The following is a 17,208-nucleotide window of genomic DNA, read 5'->3' as shown; positions in this document are numbered from 1 at the left end:
AATAATTATCTGTTTGGATAATCGTAGCAATACATTGAGTGTCTCGAAAGTAGCGTAGCGTATTGCACAATATCATTGTCTTTCAGCAGCTCCGAGTCCCAGGTTCAACCTCAGGAAGCGCTTTCATTGAAACGAGTGGGACTAATTAGCATTATTATCTCGTATGCCCAAAGGTGGCAAACTTGCAGTAAATCTTTGAAAATACTTCTCTGGGAGTAATCAGATGCTTTAATATAAAATGTGAGCTATTCAGTGGAGCTATTTGTTAATATCACACATTGGTGTGTTTAAAGGACTTAGGACATTGCCTACCTGTTTAGTGATATTGCTTTAAAATCCAAGCATATTACTTATATTACACATATTATAATATTACACGTATATATATATAATACACATATTACCATATATGCCAGTCTCATCAGACTGAAATATTTTATCTTTGTGTGTGTTTTTCAAGTGGTTTGTTGGAAAATTGCACAAAGCTCAGTCTGAAATAATAATAAAAGGCAGAACTTTAAGTCAGAAAAAAGGCCGTTCCTTCACTTAATTACGTTGATAAAAGTAGACGCTTTTTAAATGAAGGAAACAATAAAAGTTGATTGACAGGATACATAAAGCATTGGAGATTTTGGTCGACTATATCAGCAGTTGAAACGACCTGATTTAAAGTGCTAATAGTGCTCATCTGCAGTGTGAAGACTAAATATTACTTACTTGCCTTTGCAATTTGTTTAGGGATGTAAATCTATCCTAGCAGTACATATATCGCCTTTTAAGTTAAGTGAGATTTGGAAAATACAATGTCAAACAGACATTTTCTGTTTCTTTTTGACTTTCAGAAGCCCCTCCGTCTTCTCTAGAGCGATAAAGAATTAACGCTCAAAATAGTTACGCCCGTACTTGTGAACTTCTTGTGTCGTGTGAATTTGCAGCAGCTTACATGCTCACCTATTTCTAGTGCGGTCTTGAGTTGCAGCAGTGACGTTTTAGAATCTCTCTTTGTTCTGCAAAGAAACAGATGCAAGGAACAGCTTTCAATAAACCGACACTTAACGGCACTTCAGCTGAATATACACACAGTGTAATTACGTTGCCAACAGCTAACCAACTGTCTTGAAAGTTCGTGAAAGTACCTAAATAGTCCAAAAAAAATAATAATAAAGTGTAGTCACAGGCCCAGAAAGTTAACTCTTTCTGGAGAATATTGAAGATTATTTACATTAATAAGCTTCAAAAGCTATTTGGCCCCAGGGAAGTAACAAAAAAAAAAAAAAAGAAGATATTTTTCTGTGCTCTTAAGAAAAGAGCTTGGAGATAGCGGAGTCAAGAGGGCACTGCATTTAATTTAACATCAAATATTGATACGAAAGTTGAGTTTTCAACTGAATTACTGTATCTTCTACAGTAGCCTGTATGAGTTGATGGTGCATATACAAACAGGCAGTGGCAGCGCACCAAGAGGAACCTGTCGGTTGAACAGAAATTTTGGTCTCTTTTTTCCACAAACCAACTAGTTCTTAGTAAACAGCAGATATAATTTTAGCACAGAAGTCCTTTAATAAAAATGTGAAACTGGAGTAAACATTTTGTGCTCTTGCTGGGAGAGTATTGGCTTTTGAGGCAAAATCGGTATTTTATAATCCTTAGGACCTCATAATGGAACGGAACAATTCTGAAATCTACAACTGTTAGGAAACCAAAGCTCTTAAAATTTGTGACTTAAATACATAGAAAAATGTCATTTTCTGAGAACTTGAAGGCTTTGAAGGAAATAGTTTGCAAAGCCTGTGCTATACAGATAAAATACTAGTTTAAATTCCTTCAGGCATTTTCATCCTTTTTGAGGAAGGACTGTTCCAAATTAAATGAGGGTTAATTAGTTCATGCCTACAAGGTGTTAGTGAGTTGACTGAGCTTGTCTGTAGAAGCATAGACATATCACCGCGTGTCTAAAATGACCTTATTTACTTGGTTTTCTCATTCATTAGCTTGCTTTGCATACCTCTTATTTGAATTCGTTGAATTCAGAAAAATAATGAAGCCTGGAGAAGGTGACATCAAAAATTTGTGTCTTAAAGAAAAAAAAAAAAAAAGCTTTTTGGTAGTTGCACAAAAATTAGGTATGAAAATTTGTGGTCGCGCAAATAAATTGGTGTTTATTCTTCACTTTATAGCAAGCCCAACCACTGCAGCCCAGATGAGCCTGTCAAACCCAACCATGCTACGGACCCACAGCCTTTCCAATGCAGATGGTCCTTATGACCCCTATAGCGATACGCGCTTCAGGAACAGCTCGATGTCCCTGGACGAGAAAAGCAGAACAATGAGCCGGTCTGGCTCATTCCGCGATGGCTTTGAAGAAGGTCAGTAAAGAAGTTCTGGAAATGATCAGAAAACGGCATTCCCACGTAAACCAAGTATAAATTTGGTGCTTTTCAGTTCAGTATAGGGGTCATTTCAGAGCACAGTTCTCTCTGTGTGAAGCTCTCAGTGTTAGATAAAGCTTTAGTCCTAGTCATCATTGTTCTTGTTCTGATGATATTCATTCAGTGATCCTTCTGGGCCGGACCTAGGAAAGCCTAGGTACAGGCCATCACTGTTCAAGAAATGTTTTAAACACATCCTGCGCTTCATTATTAGTGGTCTCAGAATGACTCTAGTTCATGCTTAGGGTTAGCATATTAAATGTTGCCTTGAATAGGACTGTTCTCCTGAACCTGGGCCTTTACACTTCTGTTTGTGATGTAAGAAATTGATACCAGCCAGACTCTTGTTTCTATCCTAGTTAATTTTTCCAGTATTTAGTCTGTATTCAAATTGTCTTTTTTTATTTCTGCTCAGTGTCCTGAGTTGATATCACGCAGTTTCCACAGAAGGGATCTGAGCAGTTCTTCAAAACATCTAGGCTCTTCTTTTTAAGTCCTCATCATCTTTAATTCCTCCTTCTCAGATATGTAATCATACCTGATAAAAGAAGCCTATTTAAATATAAGAAGAAGAAGTAATTTACCTATAAATAAATAATTAGTTTGGTTGCTACTGATCAAGCAACCTTATGGCTGTAGCAGGAGTAGCTATGAGCACACATTAAAACTCTTGAGGGTTGCACTTCTCAAAGTCAAGTGTGGGGTGAGCTCTGGGAGTGGTTCATAGGAAGCTCTTTCAGAATTAGCTCGTTGAGTCTTAAATCTCCTTTCTGGCGAGGATTGGGAGCTTGGTTAGCCATGAAGTACTTCATCACTACAGGTCACACAAGCCTTTGATGACTTGCTTCTCCACCGCTGAAGGCCTGCACTGACTCAGAGTGTTAATACCAGCGCCTGGTTGTTGCTGCTCCCGTAGAGCCAGGCATGCATGAGAACCACACTTGAATACTTTTAGGGACCTTTAGGAGTCACAAGGTACCTCCCTGGAGATACTGGTTATCCCATCAGTTTCGGATATGGCTCTGGAAAGACACAGGACCAATTCGTTATTGAATTTAGCCAGTCTAACTCCATTACATTTAATTGTATTTTAGAGGCCCGTGGCTGAGGATCTTCGTTAGGCATTGAAAATTATTAGAATAATGCTGTAGGGATGAAAACTGTCATTGCAGGAATTAACCTTTGTTTATGCCATGCTCTCAGAAAGCTAGATGATCTTGAACAGTCAAAGATCGCTGGATATTTAGTCAGTTGAATTCCGTTCTATAACTAAAGAGTTCCTTCATATAATCTGCGAAGGAATTTAAATCGCTGCAGCTGTGCTATACATAGATGATATACTAAAAGAGCTGCTACAGCAAAACTTACTCAGGTTTTATCGAAGATATTCTCAAAAAAATTGTAACTGTAGTCTTTTTAGTGTGCTTAAGATTGCAGCAAATCCATTTTGGCATGTTGGAGGTTAAACTGTCTGTTATAATTTAGAACTTTTTGTCCAGAAGAGAGGCTAGAATGGAAGAATATTTAGTAACTATTCCATTTTTTTTCCAAACCGTTTTAAAAAAAGAAAATGAAAAGGGAAGTTAGGTGAAATGCTCTACAAAGTGTTTTTCATTCATTTAAAAAAAGTAGTAAAAAAGAAGTCCAAGAAAACTTTACCAAGTTATGGACTTGAAAGCAGCGGGGAAAGATCACTTGTGTATACGAGGAAGGAATGTGACCCTGCAGTGGACATGCTGAAGAAGTCCCTTTCATATTTTCCTAAATTTTTGGCGCTTAAAAGTATAATAATATTTTACCAGATGGGATGAATGGTTAGGTGCAGTCTCTGTATGTTAGTCTTCAGGTTAGATGTCTTCTGTTACTCCTCTGGCCGTACAGAAGGCAGGGGCAGCCTGACATATATGCTGTCCTGTGCTTTCAAACCTGTGGATCTTATTGCCCTTCACCTTGAGAGAATAGATCAAAAAGTATTCTAGAAACTAAATCTGTGTTTAATGAACCAATTGATTTTATACAATCAGCCAGTGTCAATGAAGCATAAGTCCGTGTCTTAAATGAAGCTTACCAATCTACTTCTTAATTATTTATTAGCACGTAAGATTGCAAGACGTTTGTTTCTTACTGGTTTGAGCAGGGCCAGGATTTATTCTTAAAAGCATTTTTTAATTTTGTCGCCATGATGCGAAGTACAGTCATGTTCTCTCACAGCACAACATGGAAGTTGAAATGTTAGTCAGCCTTGCAGTACGTAATTCTTTTGATCGGAAGAGTCTCGGGTCCGGGGAGGTGCCAGCAGGACCAGCTTCCAAACTAGCCAGAACTTCAGGGGGAAGAAACACCGCCTAAAACTTAAGTTGTCTCTTGGCTGTCCAGTTTCCCCACTTCCCTGCCCATAAGTCTTCTCAAGGAGCTGTGCTGCCTAGAGAGAAAGAAATTAAATATATCGTCGTAAGGGTACAAATTTTTATTTCTTTTTGTACTACTGACAGCAGTACCTGCTGTTCCCTCTGCTCTTTGGACAGTTCATCACGGCTAGACCGTTTCTTTTCTAACATTAAAAATGATACGTGCTTGCATATGCATTTATAGCACTTTAAAATAATAGCTCCAAAACAATTTGGGTTTGTAGCCTGCGTGCAGATGCATGTTAACTGCAAAACACAGGAATCACATCAAGAGCATAACTGCCTTCAGGCTCCTAATTAAATAGCCTTAAAGTAGCCATCTGCAGATACTTTAAAAAGAAATTGCGCAAAAATATTAACTCCTTAGTTGTCCTTGCAACTGGAAATCTCACATTATATTCATGTTCAAACGATGCAGTGGTGATGTTTTACAAGCGGGAGTACAATTCCCAGAGTTCGATGTTTTTTCCCTTTTTTCAAGTCGTCTTTCCTCCTTTAAAGTCCCCATGTGATCTTAAAATTTCCAGCTGATGCTAACTCAAAAATGCATGTGTCCCAATTGGTTTGGAGGAGATCTGTTTCTTTTCTGGCCAGTTGATATGGTTGTTCTTTTGAATACATCTCTACTTGTAAAACGCAAGAGTATAGAGGGGCAAACTAGAAAATAATATTATATTCTCTGTATGAGTCCAATGGTGGCCCGCCCTTTGGGCTTTCCACCTTGAAAAAGGGAGTCCGAAGGGTAAAATGCAGGTAAAAAGAAAAGCGACAGGGAGATGTTAAGTGCATAGCCTCTGTGATATGAAGAGAGTTAAAATGGATTAGGAATCTTCAGCTTGGAAAAACGACGGCTGAAGGGAGGTGTTAGTATATAATTGAGGGCGTTACAGAAAGGTTGTTGAGATTCATTGTGGTGATGTAAGGTGGTTGAGATCCATTACCTCTCGTATCACAGGGGTGTGGAGACACTTAAGGAACTTACTGACCGATTCAGCAGCAGGTCTAAAACAACTGCAAAGAATTACATTTCTGAACACAAGAAGAGGTTTTTTGTTACAAAACGTGTCAGTGGATTCAGAAGCAGTTGAGCAAGTTAAGGGTGGAGAGGTCACAGCAACTAGGAAACAGAATGGGCCGACTGCAGTTTCCATCTCAGGAATTTCCATCTCTCATTCCCAGAAGATGCAAAGGTGTATCTGGGGAAAAATCACCGGGTCTCTGCCGCCTCCTTGCATTCTTTTCCCTAAACATGCGCTGCGGTTGCAGCCAGAGATGGAGCACACGATTAGACAGCCCTTGGATCTGACTCACGCTAGTTATTTTTATGTTCTTAATGCAGTACAGTCCTTAACATCTCACTATAAAGATCATTTTAATCGAAAATATGATTAACCAGAAAAAGCAAATGGGTGTGAGGTTTTTTTTTTTACTTTCTTGTGGGTTTTTTTAAATTGTCTTAAATTCCTCCAGAAGCCAACTTAGACTTTGTTTACTTCTCTTTCCAGCCTTGCCTTAGGATATAATGTCAATGGGAAAGCAGAACCCATTTATTATGAACGTAGGAGAATTGCAGTAGGTAATTAGAACAAAATGGCAGCTTTTCTAAACTTTTTTTTTTTTTTGGCTGGAGGATTTAGATGAAAGAAAAAGTGATTTAACACGATTTCATATGATTTGTGTGAAGTTCCTGAAGTTTGAATGAAAGTTTCCGTTAAACGTATATTGTTTCTAAAAATAAAAATAAAGGAAATATAATTTTGCATGTTTCAGTAGCAGAAAAGAATAGCTTCAGGTAGTTTTTTTTTAATAGCATGATCAGAAACAAAATGACGTTATATGTAAATCCTAACACCAGGGTGATGGTAACAACCTTCAGAATCAATGTCTGTGTATATCTTTCACTGACTATATATTTAAATGCAAAACCTGCTTGAAACAGATTCTTTTCCAGGAAAGGTTTTGTAGCCATGTTTTCATTCTGGTCATTTTTCTATGAGAGAATGAACTCTGCCGCCTTAAAGAAATGCTTTAGAATGCTTAAAGAAATTGCTTTAAAGAAAGACTGAAAAACCCCGCAGGGGTGGGGAACGTTCAGCTCATCGATGCCCGTGATGGATGTAGTGAGCAGAAGGAGAAGCAGCTGCCTTCAGAGGACAGTTCAGAGCCTCACAATTAGATAATAGTTTCTGTCCTGGGTATTCCACGTCTTCTCCTGGAGCACCTGGTTATGTGCTGGAGCTGGGTGTCGCGGCCTTCTAGGGACATCTCCGTCTTGGTCTGCTGCTTAAAGAAAAGAACCCGACCCCTCAACCTCATCTAAAACTGCAGATGAAGTACTTAGATTTACTTTTGTAACCTCGTCTGCATTTCAGTTAACTTGTTGGTTTTTTATCTTGAGTAAGGCCTTTTGTAGGAGTCTTAAGATAAGCCATCCATAGAAATAGTTATTTCTGAACAAATCTTCATCAAAACTTCTCTTTTTAATCTTCTTGACCACACCTCATTTCCCCCAAACCCAAGTGTTATGAAATTGTTAAAACAGCTTTACCAAATCACAGTTTGAGGATTGTATTACCTGGCTGTGCATTCTCCAAACTGTACATTTGTGCAATAATATAACTAAGTTTGTGACGGATGATGAAATTTGTGAAAGTATTTCTTCAGTAGGCTGCTCGTTGGCGGTGAATGATCTGTGATGATCCCGCTGTGTGGTTACTGTATTTATAGTCATTGTGTTTATTTTCTTTCCTTTAGTGCATGGTTCTTCTCTCTCTTTGGTATCCAGTACGTCATCTATTTATTCAACAGTGAGTATAATGAAAGGAACAATTTGGGTTAACTAATCAAAATTATTGAATTGACTGGTCTTATTGTGCTAATTATTTTTGCCGTTCAAGGAGGAAGGAAAAAAAGCGGTTTTCATTTGGTTATGTTCTGAGTGCTAGCTATGAAATCTATGTTCACCTTCAAAAAGATGTCTGTGGATGTTTAGCAGTATCCTCATTTAAACACAGACGTTAATGGCCTGAAAGCAGCAATTTATTCAGTCAGTGTTTTACAGCTACGCTAAATAGGCTTTGCTACAAAGGACCTCAGTAGATCTGAGGAGATTTGAACTTCATTACGTAAAGCACCCCAAAATGTGCTGAATAAAGTCGTTCCAGCCTTGTATTAGTGATTTGCTAATAAAGAAGTTTGAGTAAGTTTTTTAAAGCACAGATTTTAATAATTCTAAAGAAGCCATTTGTTCACTCTGCCAGTAATATTTTCCTCCAAAAGTATGTGTTCATTTAGGTGATCTGATCCTAAAATAAGGGGGGACCTACAAGAAAGCTGGAGAGGGACTTTTTACAAGGGCATGTAGTGATGGGATATGGGGTAATGGCTTCAAACTGGAAAAGGAGAAATTTAAATTAGATATCAGGAAGAAATTTTTCGTTATGAGGGTGGTGTGACACTGGAACAGGTTGCCCAGAGAAGCTGTGCCTGCCCCATCCCTGGAGGTGTTCAAGGCCAGGCTGGACGGGGCTTGGAGCAACCCGGTCTGGTGGGAGGGGGGTTGGAACTGGATGATCTTTAAAGTCCCTTCCAACCCGAACCATTCTATGATAATAATTTGAAAAAACCCAGCACCTTTCGTTATTGACCTTGCCTCAAGCAAGGTCCATATGAAACCAAAACAGGTAGTACGTTGCAAGGGTGGAAAACAGACCTTTTCCTCTGGGCTGTTGTTTATAAGCATGAGAGGCACAAGGAGAGTACTCGGCAGCTGCTGTCTAAGCTTCTGGTTTATGTGCTTGCTGACCAAGCACCAGCGGCTCTTAATAGTGTGGTTTGATGGGTATAATTTTCATGGTGGCTGGTAGTGGACATGTTTACATAAGGACAGTGGAGTGTGTAACTTCCTCCCGCATACTTCTCTTTAGCTGATAACTTTGGTTAGAAACAAGCCATAGTAGCCGCAATTTTTTCATGCAAGACCGCAAGGGGTGGTCACTACATCCCCTTTGCATCCTCAGATAGCTGGTTGTGTGTCCTCAGTTTTTCATCACCACAGCGCTTAGGCACTCCCAAATGGGAGTAATTTATTGTTTTTTTCACGTCATTTTGGAATGCAAAAACGTGCTCTCCATCCCATGGAGAGCTGGGAATGGGAGGAAGGGAATTGCCTTGGATCAGTCATGTTCTGTTACTGTCCTGGCTCTTCAGAGCCTTGCGCGGTCCATTATGCACGGAGCCAGGACTTCACCCTTCCACAGTTCAGACTCAGGGGTGCACTGGTCACAGGTTGGGAAGCGGAGCCCAAATTCCTTCCTGCAGGAAGAAGTACTCTACAAACAGCCTTTTGCTTTTTCCCGAAGAGTAAATAAATTAGGAGATTATCTTAGATTTAATATGGATGTGGGAATCCAAAACAAGGAGTTCACATGAGAGTTTTTGAAATGGAAAAAAAAAATCAAAAAATTCGATACGTTTCTCAGGCTGCTTATGTTGTAATCTCCTCATATATTTTCCTCTGCTTTTATTTTATAGCCTGAAGAGAAGTGCCAGTCCGAGGTAAGAGCACAATGTGTTTGACAGGCATGAATGTTCTGTCAAGACACTCTGCATTTTGTGTCTTGTTATTTTATTTCTCCGTATGATGGTGCAGTAAAGTGCTCTCTTTCAATATATAGATTCGCAAGCTACGAAGAGAGTTGGATGCATCCCAAGAAAAAGTGTCAGCTCTGACAACTCAGTTGACTGCCAATGTGAGTACATTTCTGAGAACAAACGCTACCAAGGAATGCGTTTAATGCACCAGCTACCACCCCAGTTTTAATAAGTGACCAAAAGATTTCATGTGGCTAACATTCTGTTCACATTACCTATGTGTTTAAAAAAATAACTACAGGCACATGGGACCTTTCCAAAAATAACATCCTCTGTCCTACTAAATTATCTTACGCCTTTCTTTAAGTACTGAATTACAATATTCATTTGGCTTTAAATCTTCACCATCTTCAGATCTTAAGAAAATCCTTGAAGATGGTGTCCTTTTTTATAAATAGTCTTTTGTTTTGTTATTTGGGTGGGATGAGGTACAGATGAAGGTTATAATCGGTGGGAATAAAAATTGGTGGAAGCATGGATTGAAATGCATTATACTTCGCTATTACGTCAAGATGTGGGCTAATGTAGGTAACAGTGGCATAAGGGGCTCTGGGAACTAATTGACGGTTAGAGAGTGGACATACCTGATTTTTACCAGCATGGCCAATACTTCTGCCTGCTTCCTCTGAGGAAGTTGATGAGTAAGTAATGTAAAACACTTTGGGGGGGGCGGGGAAGATTCAGAAGCCAGGAGGTGTTGAGGCAGCACTATGTATGACCCTGAGCAAGTTTATTTGTGTGTTCTGTGCTATAAGTCACAGATAGCAGAAATCTGCAAAACAGAAGCTTGCTAGAAAAACAAGCAATTCTAGAGTAAATAAGCTACAGATGAATAGTCGTCAAATTGGATCATGCTGGCATCCGAGTTTGTGGGAATGAATAAACATCAGAGCACGTGCTACTGAAGAGGACATTCTTGTCCATCAGCTCTCTGAATAGGTAGAACATGAAACTTGGCACAGTAAAGGACAGCTTTCCTCCGAGCAGTGACACCTGTCACAAGAAGGATTCGAGGGAAATCTACTGCTGTGTTCACTGCAGGCGTCGCAGTGCCTCATCCAGCTTGCAAAATGGAAAAGGAGAACCAAGAATACAGTTAATAGGGAAGTCAAGTAAAAGGGATTTGACCGCTCAGTCACTTTCCCAAGAGGAAAAGAAAAAAAATCTAAAATCTTACAAAAATTAAATCTTAACTTTTGCCTTCCAAATACAAAGGGGACCGGATACATGGGTTGGTTTTCATCCCGAGGCTTCTTTTATATGTGAGAAAGTAAGAACCAGATCCCCTTGCATACTTTTTTTTAATCATGTCGTTAAATAACCAACTTGTGCCCTTCAAACAAAGAACTTGTCAGCTGTGCAACTCATCTAGCTCTGCCTTAGCTTTGTCACGTTCTTCTTTGTATGATCCGCATCAAAAGAAGCGTGGGCAGCAGGTCGAGGGAGGTGATTCTGCCCCTTTGCTCTGCTCTGGTGAGACCCCGCCTGGAGTACTGCGTCCAGCTCTGGAGTCCTCAGCACAAGAAGGACAAGGACCTGTTGGAACAGGTCTAGCAGAGGGCCACAAAGATGATTAGAGGGCTGGAGCCCCTCTGCTGGGAGGACAGGCTGAGAGAGTTGTGGTTGTTCAGCCTGGAGAAGAGAAGGCTCCGAGGAGACCTTACAGCCCCTTCCAGTCCCTAAAGGGGGCCTACAGGAAGGATGGGGAGGGACTCCTTATCAGGGAGTGTAATTATAGGACACGGGGTGACAGCCTCACACTGGAAGAGGGGAGATTTAGATTAGGTATCAGGAAGAAATCCTTTCCTGTGAGGGTGGTGAGCCCCTGGCCCAGGTTGCCCAGAGAAGCTGTGGCTGCCCCATCCCTGGAGGGGTTCAAGGCCAGGCTGGATGGGGCTTTGAGCAGCCTGGGCTGGTGGGAGGTGTCCCTGCCCAGGGCAGGGGGGCTGGAACTAGGTGATCTTTAAGGTCCCTTCCAACCTGAACCATTCTGTGTGTTCAGGCTCCGTAGGCTGTTGCTCAACAGAGGTGTCAGTAGCCCGTCTCCAAGAGCAGTGAGTAGGGCACGCTGCTGCGTGCCTGCCCCACCTGCCATTTATTTGCCCGAGAAGTTGTGCGTGGTTACTACAACTCTCTTCGCAGAGAATAGTTTTTAACATAGTTTGTTTTTAATAGTTTGTTTGGGGGTAATTTGTGGTTTGGTTTGGGGTTTTTTCCCCCAAAAAAGTTAGCATCGTTTATTTTTTTTATAAGATTCCATTTTTGCATCATTCACTTTGCTAAAATTTGTTTTTTTTTTTTTTTATTCATGGTATTTAAACTTCTTAGGCTTTGACCTGCCCCTTACTTTTCCATAAATCAGCTACAGTCTGTTGCAGAAATGTTGCTGTAACTATCTTAGTAATATATTTCACTCTCTAGCCACCTCTTTTCAGAGAACATACTCTCTTTGCATGTAAAAGGCCGGGTTTGTTCCCAAAAAAGTGAAGACTAATAAATGCTGTTTGATAAGATACTGCTTTATGGACATTTCCTTTACATAAGAGATTATTTTTCTTAAAAAAAAAAAAAAAAAAAAAAAAAAAGCTTTTAACTTAGGCAATTTGAATGAATCTGTTTATTTAATTTATTAATTTTTTCCTGAGTTTTCCTGTATAGACACCGCAGCTTTCGCTGCCTCTTATGCTGTCAGGGCAAGAATTCTGAAAAGGTTTCACTCCAACTGGGAAGTGAAGATAACTCTTTTCCGTAGCTCACTGAACGGTTTCCAGATAGGAATAATTTAAAGGTGCCTGGGCTGGTTTTGAAAGAGCAACTTTCTCTTAAGGTTCAGGTCAAAGCATTAAGAGTTTCTGTCCCATTATTCATCCATGTGGTCCCGCTTGCCCATTTATTTTTTGCTTTTGCAAAGTATTGCTGAGGATTCCTGAATATCGGTTTTGCTGTTCCCTGTTCATCCTCCCCACCTTTGCAGCCTGTGTTTTTAAAATAAACATTTAGATTTTCAAACATGTGTAGTGTGAGGGTTTAAATTACTTTTTGCTATTTTCTCACAGTCGTGGCTCTGCTTATTTTCATAGGGGCTGATGGGAATGGGAGATGCACATCCCGGTGTTATTGTACGGCTCACGTTTGTTTTCGTTGCAAATGTGAGAACAGTTATTTAGGATAAGTCAGCTGTGTACCGATGATGAATAAGTCTGGATTTAGCTCTGTGAAAGGTTTTGCTATTCTGTATATATTTAGGGGAGAGAATGTCCTTTTCCGCTTGGAAAGATTTTGCACAATTTGACTTGTCATTGTGTGTATAGAATTACTTTTAATGGAGACATAAAAATATTATTTGTTCTGGTTAGTGTAGATGGTTGTGGCTAACGAGACAAATATATATTGAACTATGCCATTGTTCATTTGCATATGTAGCTGCATATAGATGTATATGTGTAGATATACATGTATATCTGTAAATGGATAGATATATATACGTGTATATCTATAAAACAATGGCATATCATGGAACGAGAAACACAGTACCCTTTTATCAAGCTTCTTTCCATCTTCTCAATCTACTTTTCCTTCCTTTTACTGCTCGGTCATTTTTAATTCTTAGCTGATGTCCTTAATATAATCAATGTGGGGTTCTTGGTGCTCCGTGGGAAAAGAAAAAAGGGTAATTGGCCAAGCACCGGGAAATTTTGGTTGATATTTAGCAGGTGGACCTTGGTTGCAGGCAAGGTGCACTCAAATATTGGAGAAGTCTTTGGGTGAGATGCAGGTATATGAGCTGATAAAGCATCTGGCAGGCTGGCTACGATGCGGCGGTAGTCCCGTCGTCATCCGTATCCCTCTCTGCAGAGAAGACGTCTCTGGACTGAGCTGGCTGACTTGGCTTTCAGCATTCTCCCGTTGGGCAGGACAGTGAGAATCTCCACCTCTGACTTCCAGCATCTTTTTGCCTTAAATATCCACAAGGAAAATTGTGATCTCGTTGGAGGGAAGTTTCTGCCTGGCTTTCCTCTATCTAAAAAACTCGCTTTCTATTTTATTTACTGTTTTCTATTTTATTTTACTTTCTGGGGTATCCTCCTAAAACTTAGGAGTGATGTTTTGGGTTTTTTTACGTTCTTTGGGAAAAGATTTAAACTTTTTGTGAAAAGCTTTGTGGCAAGAGTTACCTTAACTGTGTGAGGGTACCTGAAAACTGTGACTAAGTAACCTTATACATGCTAATGATGGCCCACATAAAAAGTTAAAGATTAAATCTGATTTCAGAAATGAACAGCAGGAGGTGTTTAGAAATAGGGATGGATTTTTCTCTTTTTCCTCTCTACATTTTATGATAGCAGGTCTTTTCATGTCATTGCTTGCAATAAATAGATTGGGGATGTGGCTAGATAGCCAAGGACACCCTTCCATGCCTTTTTGGTATCGGGAATACTTTCAGGGGACAAGGTGTATTCCCTAAAGTGTCTCTTAAAAGCTTAATCTGTGAGATGTTTAAAAAAAAAATAAATTGAATCTAACGTGTCTTTATGTTTCAACAAAGTGGCAAAATGTCTTTTCCATTTATCTTTAAACAGCCGAGAAAAGTACATGAAACTGGATTAGTTTGAGATGTGGCTCTTCAAAGGACCTTAACTCCTAGAGACTCAGGAGGTGGTTTTGGCCTCAGGTGTATTCTGGATGTAGGATTGCACGTTTTACAGAATAAATGAGAATTCCAAACTGGAAAAAAAAATAATCCCACTTTGCTGCTGTGTTAAGAGTATGTCTGAGATAACTGTCCTGGCGATTGAAATCATGGTGTCAAAGAAGTGGATGCAGCAGCTGACTGAGGAGCCGCCGCTAGGAAAGCTCCTGCTGCTGTGCCGGGTCACAGCATTGCTCCTACGTCTGGGTTTTCTAAAGCGTTTGGTAGCAGCTGCTGCCGAGCCAGGCGAGGTTTATAGCCTAAAACTGCATCGTTTCCTAGTGTTGTACATGAAAGGGCTGTCATTTTCTAAAACGCTGAAATTGGTGTGTCACCTTTGGCATTTCTGATTTTCCACCATTAAATTGTTCCTGGTAATTTGTTTGCAAACATTTTGGCAGCATATGCTTTACTCATCTGACCTTTTCCCATCAGTGGTATTTTCTCCGTATCATTTACACAACAAACAGTGCAGCGCGGGAGGTGGTCCGTTTAAATACCTGCAGAAATGTCCTTGTTTTGCGGGGAGAGAACAAAGTGCTTCTGTATGGTTGACTTTTCAGGCTCACCTGGTGGCGGCATTTGAACAGAGCCTGGGGAACATGACGATCAGACTGCAGAGCCTGACAATGACAGCGGAGCAAAAGGCAAGTTTGAAAAGTATTCGGGGAAGTCTTAACCCCTGTTTTCCAGCAGTGTTGCTCCCGCTCCTTCTGCAGTTGTCGGGGGGAAGAAAAAATATCACATACACCTTTTGCCTTAGTTTCCTCAATTGTGGTGATGGAGTTAAAACGTAATAAAAATTTGATGTAAAATACTCATTTTCCTCACTGGCATGTTGTGACAACTGATCATGTTATGACTATAAATTGTTGCTTTGGACACAAGTCTTCAGCATTGCGTATTTTTGTAATAAGTTTCTTCCCAATGCATCCACACGTGTGCACGTTCAAGAGAAACACCAAGAAAATTCCTCGCAAGACAGGCAACATTGGGGTTCAGGGCAGTATACTTCTGAATATGGGTTATTTATGTATTACAGAGCACGTACATTCTTTTGTATAATAACCAAGCTGTTTTGCGGCCTGTTGAGGGTGTGCTTCCCCAGGTACGCCAAACCTAATTTTTCATCTCCTTGTGCATATATATTCCATAAATTCTCTATCCGTTCTAGCTACTAATGCTCAGATTGAAATATGGCTTCTTTGTAGCGGTTAGATACCATCTGCGTTTTCCAACGTATCACCATTTTCCCTTTTTTTTTTTTTTTTTCTTATTCAAGGACTCGGAACTGAACGAGTTAAGGAAGACTATTGAACTACTGAAGAAGCAAAACGCCGCTGCCCAGGCTGCCATCAATGGAGTCATCAACACACCTGAGCTCAACTGCAAAGGTGAGAAGCAAGCACCACGTATAGCGACAGTGCAGCGCTCTTGGGACTTTAGACCTCTTGGTAATAGCTGATGTAACCATCAGAGATCAGCCTTGTCTCATCACCAGGCTCTAGTTGCTTGTTTCGGTACCGCGCGGCGATTTGAAATGGGTACCCATGTAAATAGGGCGGTCAGTTCTACAGGAGTAAATGGATGCGTTGGGCACATGAGAAGGCGTTTTAACAAAGCTTTTACACCTTCAGCGCGAGCTCGCTGAATTTACTGTAAGCATTTAGTAACTCGCCCGTCTAGTGGCCTGGGAAACAACAGGGAGCAGAGATCCCCATTTCAGAGCTGTCGGGCACTTGGCTTTATTGGCTTTGGCATTTTCAGTAATTTCCGACATAAAATCTGAATGCAGTCCTGTCTTATCTCACTTCTCTTACTTATCCCAGTAATTCACACGTATATCAGATTTCTTACACAATTTTGACACCGCTTCCATTCATACCCAGGACCTGGAGCTGCTCAACCCACCGACCTGCGGATCCGAAGGCAGCACTCTTCGGATAGCGTCTCCAGTATCAACAGTGCTACCAGTCACTCCAGCGTGGGGAGCAACATCGAGAGCGATTCGAAGAAAAAGAAGAGGAAGAACTGGGTGAGTGTATTTGAGCAGATTGCGTGAGGTTGATGTAAAATTGTCAGAACATGCACGGCGAAATCTAGCCGCTCAGCTCCTCCTTCCTCCCCTCGTGCAACACGTCAGCACAAGGACTACGCGCTGTTTAAATCCTGTGTAAACTCTCTTTTGAAGGCTTAATTGAGTCGTAAGTGATGTGTATCCTTGTGTTGACTCTGCCTAGGATTGAATTTTAGCTTAACAGCCAAAAGGCCAGTCTTAAATTAGAAATAGCTGTCAAAGATCAATTCTGGCTAAAAGTAATATGGTGTCCAGTGCCTTAGGGAGAACTCGACGTCTGTCATTAAAGTAAAACAAATCCACAATGAGAGATCATTCTTACTGTTTTTTTTTTTTTCTTTTTGGTGTGTGAGTGAACATGTTAGACAGTTTAGGAACTCTGTTTTGAACTTTACCGTGGAGTTCTACAACAAAAAAATACCAGCCTTTAAAAATTTATTGTGATGGACATGTATTTTGCAAGATTTTGCAATACTTACCTTTCATTTCCCATTTTTCCTTCTTTGCTCATCATGTACTGTGTACAAGGTACCCTGTACTGGAGGAAAGGTACATTATATTAAACTCCATTTTGAATTAGACCATAACTGCCTTAGTGTGACCTAGTCTGGTTGTAGTTTGGACTAAAGTCTCTAGATCCTTTATCGTAGCCAGTAAAGCAATCCACCCCTTCCTTCCCACGGAATTTAAATCTCCCTGGATCTTTTGGATGTACTGGTAAATCTGTATAGCTACAAACTGTGGTTTGAGCTGGTAAAAGACTGGTTTGTATTTGCACAATGTCCTCTCAGAAATATTTATGAAACTCCTGAACTGTAAGGAACAGCTTCCCGAGAAGGTTCTTGGTTTTATTTCTCTCTTATCGCAGTGGTTTCATTTGGATATCTTGCCAGCTCCTTCGTAACAGCAGTATTTCCACTCTGCCCCTTAAATAATTGGCGGTTGAATGGA

The 17,208-nt window shown here is 40.3% G+C and overlaps 1 protein-coding gene across 2 annotated transcripts in view; it reads left to right on the top strand.

The window, feature by feature from the left end:
• NAV2 (neuron navigator 2) overlaps positions 1–17,208 on the top strand; it is a 233,295-nt gene that overhangs the window by 195,670 nt on the left and 20,417 nt on the right. For both annotated transcript variants that reach the window (XM_074586322.1, XM_074586321.1), the window contains 7 exons: positions 2,178–2,366; positions 7,592–7,644; positions 9,371–9,394; positions 9,514–9,588; positions 14,744–14,827; positions 15,463–15,574; positions 16,070–16,215. In XM_074586322.1, coding sequence (XP_074442423.1) covers positions 2,178–2,366; positions 7,592–7,644; positions 9,371–9,394; positions 9,514–9,588; positions 14,744–14,827; positions 15,463–15,574; positions 16,070–16,215 — 683 coding nt within the window. The remainder of the gene's footprint in view (positions 1–2,177; positions 2,367–7,591; positions 7,645–9,370; positions 9,395–9,513; positions 9,589–14,743; positions 14,828–15,462; positions 15,575–16,069; positions 16,216–17,208) is intronic.

This window comes from Larus michahellis, chromosome 4, assembly GCF_964199755.1.
Source record: "Larus michahellis chromosome 4, bLarMic1.1, whole genome shotgun sequence".
Lineage (NCBI taxonomy): Eukaryota > Metazoa > Chordata > Aves > Charadriiformes > Laridae > Larus > Larus michahellis.
Note: the sequence above shows the minus strand (reverse complement) of the source record. Positions and strands in the feature narration are given on the sequence as shown.